The 11,739-nt window shown below is 39.5% G+C and overlaps 1 protein-coding gene across 2 annotated transcripts in view; it reads right to left on the reverse strand.

Moving 5' to 3' along the window:
* Positions 1-944: 944 nt before the first annotated feature.
* Positions 945-11,739, reverse strand: part of CLCN4 (Cl-/H+ antiporter 4) — a 28,042-nt gene continuing 17,247 nt past the window's right edge. For both annotated transcript variants that reach the window (XM_010167471.2, XM_010167472.2), the window contains 4 exons: positions 11,192-11,378; positions 8,358-8,756; positions 2,564-2,780; positions 945-1,035 (listed from right to left, as the gene is read on the reverse strand). In XM_010167471.2, coding sequence (XP_010165773.1) covers positions 945-1,035; positions 2,564-2,780; positions 8,358-8,756; positions 11,192-11,378 — 894 coding nt within the window. The remainder of the gene's footprint in view (positions 1,036-2,563; positions 2,781-8,357; positions 8,757-11,191; positions 11,379-11,739) is intronic.

Raw genomic sequence — 11,739 nt, forward strand, 5'->3', positions numbered from 1 at the left:
TCAATGAGAACTTCATTAGTTTGTGAAAAATGATGATGTACTACACAAGGGGAGACACGTGAGTGATTCAGTCTCTTGTCAATAACATTGATGAGAGCTGGATACCAGTCTCCCTTTAGTGCCTTTAAAATTCCTCTATAGGCTTCTCTGTTTTTTCCTGTTGTTACAACAAACCACATAATACTAAATATTACAGTACCTGTATGCAAAATTGCATAGAGAAATAATACATCCTTACAAATAAGTCACATTTCAATATCAATAAAGGGAAGCAGAATGACAGAAATTATAAACTGTATAAAATTCAAAGGACTAAAGCAGGGAGCAGGGGACACTACATTTTGAAGTGAGTTGAAGTGTGTTCTTGCTCCTTTAACTCCAGTCCTGAGTCACTTAACTTTTACAAAAATAAATGAAGATGACAAAATTTTTCACTTTAAAATACGATGATTTTTTTCCTTCATGAAAATGGTATAAGTAGCAAATAAATATCCATTATTTCAGTAACAAAAACTGATGTTACTCATATACATTCTCTAGTTTGGAACACAAATTTTTCTGCCTGTTAACAGCTAATACATAAACAGTGCCTGCTAGTCTTCACACCTACCTCAAGAGCAACTGTGAATGTTGATGCATCCCACTGGCACTCCTGGCTCTGTCTCTAAGCGCTACATCACTTAATACCCACCAATGCTCCAATTAAGCTGTTGGAAATCTCATTAAGGAAACACAGCTTGATGTCTGCAGCTGCTCAGAGCTTCTACACTGCCTTCCTCAATAAGTAAGTGCCATCCTGCATCCACTCCCTCTGTCAGAGGCATATTGGGCCATTCCTTGTACATGTTACATTTTCTCTTTAAACAAAATGAAACACCAAACATAGCCTTTGTGTTAATCTAGAAGGGATTCCTTTGGGGTTACTGTCTTCTTCCTTTACCAGTCTAGTTAAACATGATAGATTCAGGGTCCTGGTTTGCCATTTGAGCCATATGTCTTAATACATCCTTTTTAGTTATGATACCCAGAAGCCTCCTAGAGGAGAAAAGGAAAGGTCAGGTCAACAATCATGTCATTTATCATCTGGTTTTTTTTCCCCTGTTCAGCTGCAGGGACATTTTGTGAGTGCTGCCATATGGTACTGTCCACTTCATCCATTCCCCAATGATTACCTTCATAAAAAGCATTCTCACCTCGTGTATTTTTACTACCACAGCCATGTTCATTAAGTGAATTACTTTGGGTTGTTACCTCCTTTACTTGGGAAGATGACTGATGGAGGAGCTACAACTACTGACACTTTGTAGAACAAAGTATGAGTTTCCTTGGGCTCAGGCTGCAGAGGACCAACAGCACAAAACCAAGTGCCTTGAGCTAGGCCATGGGGTTTAGTAATGCACAAACTAAGCTAAAGCACGGGATTTCTGAACTCTTACTGTCCAACAGCATAGTTCCTTCAAATTTAAGTGATAATTTCTCATGTATGTGAACCTAAATGAATTATATCTGTCAAGAAAGATGAGGCCTTCAGGATATCTGGCCCCAAGAGTCAAAAATTTCCTAACCATCAGTATTCAAGAGTTTTTATTTCCAGTCCTTGAAGGCCATGAGACACTGAATTTTGAAACTATGTCATTGTTACAGTTTTTCTACCTTTCATTTTTTGTAAGTGCTAGAACTGAAGATCAAAATTTCCAAACTCAAGCACTTAAAATCAGGACCTGAATCTGTGTCCCAATAATGGTCCTTATTCTCTTAATGCTGAGGACACTACATTGATAGTAACAGCTGAAATATATTTGAATAATAAAAAGGTTTTTTGTAGAAGACTAAATTTTAGCCTTCTGAATTTGAAAAAGATTACTTTGGTTTTGCTACCCTGTTGTGAAGTTTCTTCTTACCACTGGATCCTGGGATAGCAATATTCCCAAAACAGCTCAAATCTGGAGTGTTATTTCTAGTGCACATGGTGCTGCTTTTTACTCTTCTAATTTCATGTTTGCCCACATTTCTTCAGATGTGTTTTGTCTACTTTAAGTTTATATACCTTAAAACCTTTCTGTTTTCCTTTAAAGAAAGCTGAGCAGATTAATTTTCCTCCACTGACATCTCTATCACAGTCTTCACAAGTATCTTGTCTAGTTGGATGTCTAGAAACGGGCACATCCTTTGAAAAAAAAAACCTACTTGCCAGTTCTGCCTCTGTTCAAAACTGAATGACAGTGAGAGGCAGAACGGTTTATTTTGTATTTATCTTTACCTTATCTAAAAGACAATACACTAAGGATTTAGGAGAACAGAATGAAACTTGGCACCCAGCAAGGGCCATTTTGGTTCTGAGTCTGACTTCTTTTGCTGCCCAGCAGAGACACTGGACGAGCTTCTCTCATTCTTCCATTCACAAAACAGACAAAAATTAAAATATTCACTTGACTGGCTCAGAGGTGCTGATGAATTAGCTACTGTCTATACTTGGCTTTAAACAGGAAAAACAGTGGTTTTGTTAATGCTGAAGAAAATCTCCTCAAAATCTCTAAGCGTGTTTCACTCAGCATCTACTCACCCACTGCGAGTGACCAGACACTGCCGGAGTCCGAGTTTACGGAAAATATCCACCACAGTTTCCATTGGCGTGTGGTCAGTGACAGTGAAAGGGCTCAGGTTGAGAATACGCCGCAGCTTCAGTGGATGAGGACTGTTGGGTGGCAATTCCGGGGGGTCTTCAGTGAAATACACGATGGAGTTGCTCACCACCCCATCCTGACGTTGTCTTGCATTCTCTGTACAACAGAAAGATCGAGGCAGATGGTGACTTAGACTTGGTAACAACACACAAAAAAATTATCCTCCTTTGGAAACCGAAGGTAGTAGTAGCTTTTTGTCTTTAAGGTACTGAGGTCCTGGAAGTTGGGGTTACAGAGCAGACTTGAATTTCCTTGAAACTGTTCTCTTAAAGCAAATGCAAGTGATATTTTTACAAACACACACTTTTGCTTGGTTAGGATAATGCTTTTCTGAATAAATATGCAACTCGTTGCATTTGCAAACATCACTAATCCAGTTTCTGACAAATTCAAATGATTATATGTCATTTCCTCCACTGTAAGAATCACAACAGAAACTACTATTATATGCCCAAAGGAGTGGAATCAACAGCCTGTGTATGGTCTCAGATGGCTTGGAGCAGTATGTTTGTTCCTAGACTTCTTAGTGGAGTGGGGGAAGTCTGGGCATGGTGAATGGATTTATGAACACAAAGCTAAAGACAAATCCACATCCCAGGGATCCCAGGGTGCGGGTATTGTTCTAGACCAGCACAACTCTGGCATGCAGGGTGAATTTTGTGGTTTTGTACTTAATGCCTCAAATAGAGTTTGCATATCTAGATTTTAAAAGAGAAAAAAAAAATTAGCATACTACTTAAAGGAAAATAGTAAAGGGAGGAAAAATATATAGCAGTAAATGAGCTGAGTACATTTTTCTCAGCAGTACATATTTGACCACTTTCAAAAGTTCAAAAGCTATCTTTCATAGTTTGATCAAAGTGAAGTGAACTTTACACTACATCTGGAATTTACTTGATCAGTATAAGCCTTTTACTTTAAAGTATACTCCAACAAGAATTCTTAGCACTGAAGGGGTTTATTTACTTTGTAGTGTTTACCTCATTTCTACTCAACACTATAGGGCATGACCAATATATGAGATGGATTTCCAAATGATAGACAACTTCTCTCTCCCCAGAAGAAGCATAGCATGTGTTTGGCTCTGAGGGTTTAACTCTTTCTCTTTTTTTGTATAAAGTCTTGTAAATGGCTGGAATTATTATCTTTGATTATTATAGGTTGCTTCTGTTCTTGAGAGGTACAGCAAATCAGATATACTCAAAGAGTATGTATATATTCTTGGAGCTCATTGCCATAAATCAAAGTACAGAAACCTGCTCCTGTGACTTGTAATGTGTAGACAGTAATGGTTTCCAACATGTTCCAGCTGTATTTTTTCCCCTTTAATTATCATTGTCTTGTAATATTTCTGGAACTGGAGCAGTGCTGGCTCAAACCTAATATCAGTACAGTATATGATTTTCAACCTTCTCACACCACATATTACAAGCCCTATTGCAATTTATAGGAATGATGCTTAACTTTGTCTCATGCTGTTTTGATTCATACATCTAATTTCAAATATGAACGTGCCTGCATAGCTCTTTGATATATGATCTGTGGTAAGAGGTAACATTAATCAAACTGAAGGTAACTCCCACCCTTTGATAAAAACCCTTGACAGCTAGGTATTTCCTTCCCGAAGCTGCACCCAAAGCTATACGCCCAAGCATTTCAGTTACCACATTGCTGTTCCCAAGGCAGCAATGACCCTGGACAACAGCGATTAGCCAAAGCCATGACTTCACTGTTCAAAATCAAACATCTCTCTTGAGAAATTTGAACAATGTAGGGGCAAATTCAGTGGCATCAGAAAAATGATGGACTTTGTATGCGATCTCACTGGATGGAGGAGTTAGAGGAAAGGTAAAACAGAAGAACAGATCATTTTTGCAGTCAGTAGGTAAGAAAAACAGATATAGCTTAAAGGAAAGAGCAAAACAAATGGATGACAATGTCTGGTTGTACAGAGTAATCTGTGCAGAAGGCTCTTGCTATAGCTAGAGAGTGAATTAGTTCTTTCAAATGTGAAATGGCCTCTCATATTCAGGAGTTCACAGTTCACAGCCTGTATTAACTATGTTGCACTCAACTCCATACTAGGAAAAGTATATTATACAGCCCACCTGGCTTGTGTCCCAGACTCTGCCTTTTGTACAATGACTCTGAAGCTGGCCAAATTTAAGAAGAGCTTTACAGGGCCAAATACTCCCCTCCATAAGATGGTAAAGTAGGTACCATCTAAAATGTAGACAGCTATTCCCAGAGGGTGACTCTGCCCATCTGACCTGTCTACCTGCTAACAAGGACCAGTGGAAGGACGCAATCTTCCTAAAGGTGCTTCTGAGCAATTGGAAGTGCCATTGACATTCACTTTACAGGGACTGTTTGCATTTCTAGAGGGTGCTTAATGCTCCTCTTAATAAGAAAGAAATTATGTAGGGGTAAATCACGAGGCAGAGAGCTGGGTGTGAACAAATATTTGATGCGGGACTCAACAGCTATTGCCTTCATCCAAGAAGCCAGTTGTGTGAGGGAATTGGCGTACTTACCTGAGCCACCACATCGCTGATGCACAATTTATTGGGCCACAGAAAGAAGCTGAAGCTTCTTGGTTGAAAGCACATCCCTACATAGTGCAATATATTCTCATATAGAGGCAGCAAAGCTAGTTCAAACTGATGAGGCATTCTGCAGGGCACAATACAGTGAAAGAAGAGATACTTGTGTAGGCCTGACTCTGCTTTTCAAAAGATCTTTCCCTGGCTACAGTGAAAGCTATACGATGGGGCTTACACTGTTCCTAGACCTAAATCCAGTATCTCTGGATGCTGTCAGGCTGAGCAGGAGATAAGAACCTAAACAGGAGAATAAAATATGCTTCACCACATGTGATGTTTACCTCTTGGAAAGTAATTTTATAGTTTAAGGAGACTTAGTGTATGGCTCCATGAAAACAACTGTGAAGCAAGCTGAGGTTTGCAACACATTAGCTACTCTGTGGTAATGATGAGCAGTGACTTCTGCAATAAATGCAAGCAGCTTTGGCCTTCAGTGAAGGAGGATCAGCTACCAAAAAGTTGCTAGAATGGTACAAAAACAGTGTTTTGCCCTGCCCTGTACTGGAACCATATAATATGTCTTTGGGAAAAGTGAAACTAAATCCAGATTTTAAGTCACAAAGACACAAACCGTACTGGAAATATTGACCATTTATCTCAGAGCCAGCACAAAACAACATGAGGACCCGGTATACTTAACCCCAGAGAAGAAGGGTCACCAAAGGTCCCTGATAGTTGATATTAGGAAAACTTGTCTATGCAGAGAGGTTTTTCATTTTAAATAAAAAAATTTCAGATCCTGTGAAAGATGCTCTTAATTTGAGCTGATCAGGAAACAGTGTCTTTTCCTCTGGAAAATGTGGATGTCAAAGAAATAGCTTTTGAACAGGGAAGCATCTTGATCTAAAATATTTGCTGAATTTATTTTTAACTGATTTCTTTGTTATCAGTGCATAGCTGGACATCTTCACACATCCTCTAACAAGTCCATTCAGCCACATTGCCATTTATGACCGAATCAAAAGACTCAGTTCCTCAGACTTCTCTGACTCACTTCAGACAGCATCTGATCTTTCTGCTTTTAAAGTGAGGGCTCTGCACCTTCACTCCATGCAATTTTCCCACTGACATACCTCCCTGCAAAGGAGACTCAAAAGGCTATGAAGTTAGGATGGCAGCAAGTGTTACAGCCACAACATGGCATAGACAGTGTAAAAGCCAGACACGAGGTAGGCTAAATCCATCTAGTTAAGGTTTTTTACTTCTCACGGGGAAATGCAGAAGACATTTGAAAAGCATTAGCAAAAGCGGGATAAAATGCAAAATGGTATCAGCTCTTGACATTTACACATTTGGTGACACTTCAGACATGTATTTACTTTCCTAGCTTTGCCATACAAGGCATCTTTTGTTACTAGCAAAGGAAGATTAGCCCTCTGAGAAAATCAGTTGCTTGAAAGGGGCATTGCAGCTAGTAGTCTTGGGCTTCATCTTGGTGTTTTTAAAATCCTCTTATACTGAGATTGGTATATAGAGGATTATAATGTCATGGAGACTTTTTTTGCTTGTTTTTGGGGGAAGGAGCAACCAGTGATAGTCAGCTTTTAATGAAAAAGTTAGATTCCCACACTCCTTGAAAGTTAAATTACAATTGTACAATTAGAGGAGCTGTAGAACTGGCCTGTTCTGATATCCCGTGTTTTGAGAAAGTAGTGATATAACTAAATGCAAAATGAATTCAGTTCATAAACTATTTTCTCTAACTGAAATGGCAACTTACACCACAGAGGGGAAAAAATTAGAAAATAATTTCTTACTGAAGAGAATTCTGCACTACATTTTAAGGGGTGAAAACTGGGCTCTGTCATTTCTTTTCTTCTTCTTCTGCATGTAGTATTGATGCAGCATTGGTGACTTTCTGCTACGGGATGAGAAGAAGGGAATCAAGTAACAGCTGAGTGTCCTTAAATAAATGAATATATATTTTAGAGCTAATTACTTAGACAGAGTCTTTTTGCATCCAGGAGAGGAAAATAAATATGCATTAAAAAAAAACATATGTTTTAAAGAGCATTGTTACTTCAAATTTCATTTTAGCTTTGTGAGAAGTGAGCAGGAAAGTGCCCTCTAAAATAGCCCTGATTTTCCATTAATGGATTTTCTTTTCTGAAGAATATGAGAGTTTCCATCTGAGACAACAGCTTTTTAAAGGTGTCTGAAGCAGAGAGATGAAATAGGCCCATGCAGAGAGGAATAATTCCATGTGAAGGAGATTTGGATATGCCAGACATGCCACTCCCCTGAAAAGTATAAGGCAACATGCCCAGCCAGCAGCCTGCCTGCCTGCCTGCCCAGCTGGCCCTCAGCACCACAGGACTGCCAGAATTGGGAGCGGACCGTGGGGCTGATTTGCCAGGCTCACAGAACTCTGAAGTTCTGGATGCTCTGGGCATGGGGAAGGTGGGAACAGTTGCTTTCATCCAATGTACCCATCTTTTCAATCACCACCTAGCTGTCAGACCAACCAGGAAAGGACCTGGTGGGTCAAAACCTGTAATGACCTGGATCAGGCTCTCCAGCACCCAACCAGCTATCCACTGGATGCTTGACAAAACTCAGCTATCCTTACCAAACAACAACCTCCACTGAAAAGCTTTCCACCCCTAGTGCAAAAGGCCTTCATGTGAGAAAAATGGAGACAGTGCAACAGAAAAAAGCACAGGGACTTGCACTTCATCACAGGGTGACAAAGGTTCATGACTGCCCCAGCTGCTACCAGCAGCCCAGGTATACTACACTTGCTCTGCACTGCAGTGGCTTTTCATCTGGTTCCGACAAAACTTCTGGCCATATGAGTCGTGTTTATTTCTGTTGTCTCTAGCAGAATTATATTATACTGTTGTGAGTGATGACAAAATTAAGCCCAGAAAAGTCAAGCCGCAGAAGTCCACCAGGTGGTATGCTACAATAGAAAAGCTTCCAGCTATGGGTCCTAGGAACCAGTAAAAGCCAGACTTGGGCAAACAGTTAGGTTTGGTTCTTATTTATCCATTCTTCAGGGTGAATAACACTGGTAACATCCTAGCCTATCAATATTCTTATCAAAATCAAACTTATGTATACTACTCACTTATTGCAAGAATGAGCTCTCTTCTCTGTGCAAATCCAATAAGTCTCTCAGAGTCTTTTGAAACCACTACTGGAAAGCCATTGTAGTCAGTCTCCTTGATTAATGTCTCAACATCCTCCACCGTCATGCTGTCTTGTGTCAGAACAGAGAGAGGAGCTTCACCACGCCTTGGTCTCATGACATCAGTTGCCAGGGTTCTGTGGGTGAATTCATCCTTCACATCCAGAAATGGGTAACCATTCAGGTGAATGTGAGCTTCATAGATCCCTTCTTTCCCAAAGGCATCTGCCACCCACTTGCTTGTGACAGCTGCAGCCATAAGAGGTACGATGTACTCCAGGCCTCCAGTTAGCTCAAACATAATCACCACCAGAGAGACGGTCATTCGGGTGACACCACCTGCCAACAAGGAAAGCAGTCAAGTTTCCCTCAGTGCTCTTGAACTATACATACTAAGCAACTCATTTATATTTTTAAGTCTTAGACTCAAAAAGGCATAAAATTATTCATGCTGAGTACTTTTCCCTTATACTTTGTGAAGTAGTTTGGGGCTTATTTAACCGAAGAAAGTGATTTTTCATCTACTACAATTTTCAACAAAAAGATTGAGTGAACTTGCTCAAGCCAAAGATGCTAACATTGAAAAGCAAATACCAAATGCTAAAAGACTGAGCTATCAAACCAGAAAGCATGCCAAAAGAACAGCTATACTGGATGCTTGAGAAACTAAAACTGAACCCTGCCACTAGCCCTCTAAAATGACTCCAAGAATCGGCTAAGTACCATGGCTGGGGCAGGTAGGAGCATTGAGAACTGGCCTTTGCATTGGTTTACCAATCGCATTAATACTGAAGAGAAAGCTAAGCATTATTTTGGGGCATGACATGGTTAGAAAATCCTTTGTAAGGACAGTTGAGGGCCACTGCAAGAGCTACGTTAAAGCTTGAAGCCTCGCTTTTGATATCAGTGTAACATACAGCTTGAACTGTATGCGACTTGGTTTGAGGCCATCTAGGCCTGCAGCCGTAGACAACGCTCCAGCTGTATTTTTCAAACTAGTCTTTCTGTATTAATTTCATAAGCAAGCTCCTTCAATTTACATTAAAGGATAAAAATGATCACATGACTGCAGACAAGTATGTATGTATCACTGAATTATTAGGTAACATTTCTTTGCCTCTGTTCAAAAGGTAAAGGTAATAAATCTGCTATTTTTAGGCCTCAATAAACAGCACATTTTAGTCGAGAGAAATCAGAAACAGGTCATTAAAAGATGCTTTTAATCTAGCAACATACAGGAAAATTCAATTGTTGATTATTTAACACAATGTTCCAGACTTTCATCTGAGGAATGCCTTAAACTTCTGACTCTGAAAAGCTGAGAGTAGATACCAGAGAAAGGATCATTTAATATTTACTCTATATCTCTTACTCTAAGTGAGACAGGTCTTGGGCTAGAGTTAGCAGTGACTGTTCTGCTGTGTGCCTCACCATACCATTAAAATCGCTGCACCTTGATCCGGACTTTTTAAAAGAGGAAGTGATTGCAGACGAGCAGATCAACTGGAATATCAGAGCAAAATTTTTGTTTATCATTTCTTTTATGAACATTAAGATAAATTATGGATAAGAGGAAGTGCTTCACTCTTTTTGACAGTAAGATTCAACCTAGCTATTTTAATGTGTCTACAGTGCTGTAGGTGTTCACATCCAAAGGGGTGATCCAGATAGCTTTATAATCTCTGGAGAAAAACAGGCACTTTTGAGGAAGAAATCATCTGCTTATTTGCCTGCTTTAAAATTCTTACAGCCAGATGAGACTGATCTTTCCAGCATCTCATTTTTCTGTTTTGACTGTGAAGGGTGTCAACATAGCAAGCTCAGATGTTGATGTCTACATTACAGACATTCAATTTAGGCAAGCAAATCCTACCCTTACTTCCTCTATAACTGGTCGCACAAATGATCCTACTTTTCTAACATGAGACTCCAAACATGAAACTTTTCCAGCTCTTCCCTGAGTATGTCTTTCATTTCAAATCTGCCCAATTACATTAATCATGTGTTATGCCTCCCCACTATTATTTAATCATCTAATGACGGTATCAACAGCAACAACAAAAGGAGGTAGAACATACAAGTACAGAAGGGGAAAGATATAATCAGGCAAAAATGAATTCAGATGGTATACTTCTAACATTCCTGTTGCATCTATGACTAGAAATTTGATATGTGAGGTATTATTCAATGATCTTGCTTTAATAGTTAACAGATCATTCCTGTTATATCCAATAAATCCTATTGATTGAATGTAATCAGATATTGGTCTATGGTCAAAACAAAACCCAAAAGACAGCCCAGTTGAGCATAGTCTGACACACAGCCAAAATAAGACCTAGAATTTTTACCTCTGTGTAGCTTAAAATTTTGACAGTACTAAGAGGTTTCTTCCCTGCATTGATAGAGAGCAGAGTCTAAACAAGGTCGTAGTGTTAGTCCAGCTACAGTGGATTTCATTACATCAAAAGGGAAAGAAATGAAGAAAAAAAAAAAATCATGGTAATCTGTAGCTCAACTTTATTTTTTCTTTCCTTCTGTGTGCTTTTTGGCTGATTATAAGGAGAAGGCATTGGTGACTGCAAGCCTCTCTCTTATTGGCTACCTGACAGATCATTGGAAGGACCATTTGAGGAAGCTGCCCATGCTTTAGCCCATCTCATCCATTAGGTCCAGAAATGCCAGCATAGCACCTCACACAAAGCTTCATAAACAATTTGTAGGTCCACAAACATCAATGTTATCCATGCACAAAGCGTGATCAGCAGATACTGTACCCAAGCAAGCTGCCGCTCCCACCATAGCATAAAGTCCTGGTGTGACACAGTCTGCCCCAGGTCTGCACCAGTTCTTGAAGATGATCCAGTCATGATGGTGATATGCCAGTTGCTCTACTCCAATCCCAACCATCCTGCCAGCCATGGCTCCAACAGCCATACTGGGAATGAAAAGACCTGAAGGGATCTTGAATAAAATATAGACACATAAACACCTTGACAAAAATGACTAGTAATTAACTTATTGATCAAACTATTTATTATCAGTAGTAAGAGAACCCAGTTTTCTTATTAAATGTTAGCTCAGAAGGCCGTAGCCTTTTGGCAGCCTACAATGATGTTCACTGTAGTCTGAGGTAGGTTTCTGCAGTGACCAAGTTTGTGTGGCTACATGTGTATTCATAGCTTAGTAAAATTTTAACGGATTTTTTTAAAGTTATTTTGAAGCCTATCTCCTGCATCATACAGAAATTGATAGATTAATGGTGTTTCTCAATAATAGTCTGCTTTTAAAGTCAAGATGCTCCTGGTTTTGCCTTTATTGCTTT

This window comes from Antrostomus carolinensis, unplaced genomic scaffold (genome assembly GCF_000700745.2).
Source record: "Antrostomus carolinensis isolate BGI_N321 unplaced genomic scaffold, ASM70074v2 scaffold2335, whole genome shotgun sequence".
Taxonomy (NCBI): Eukaryota; Metazoa; Chordata; class Aves; order Caprimulgiformes; family Caprimulgidae; genus Antrostomus; species Antrostomus carolinensis.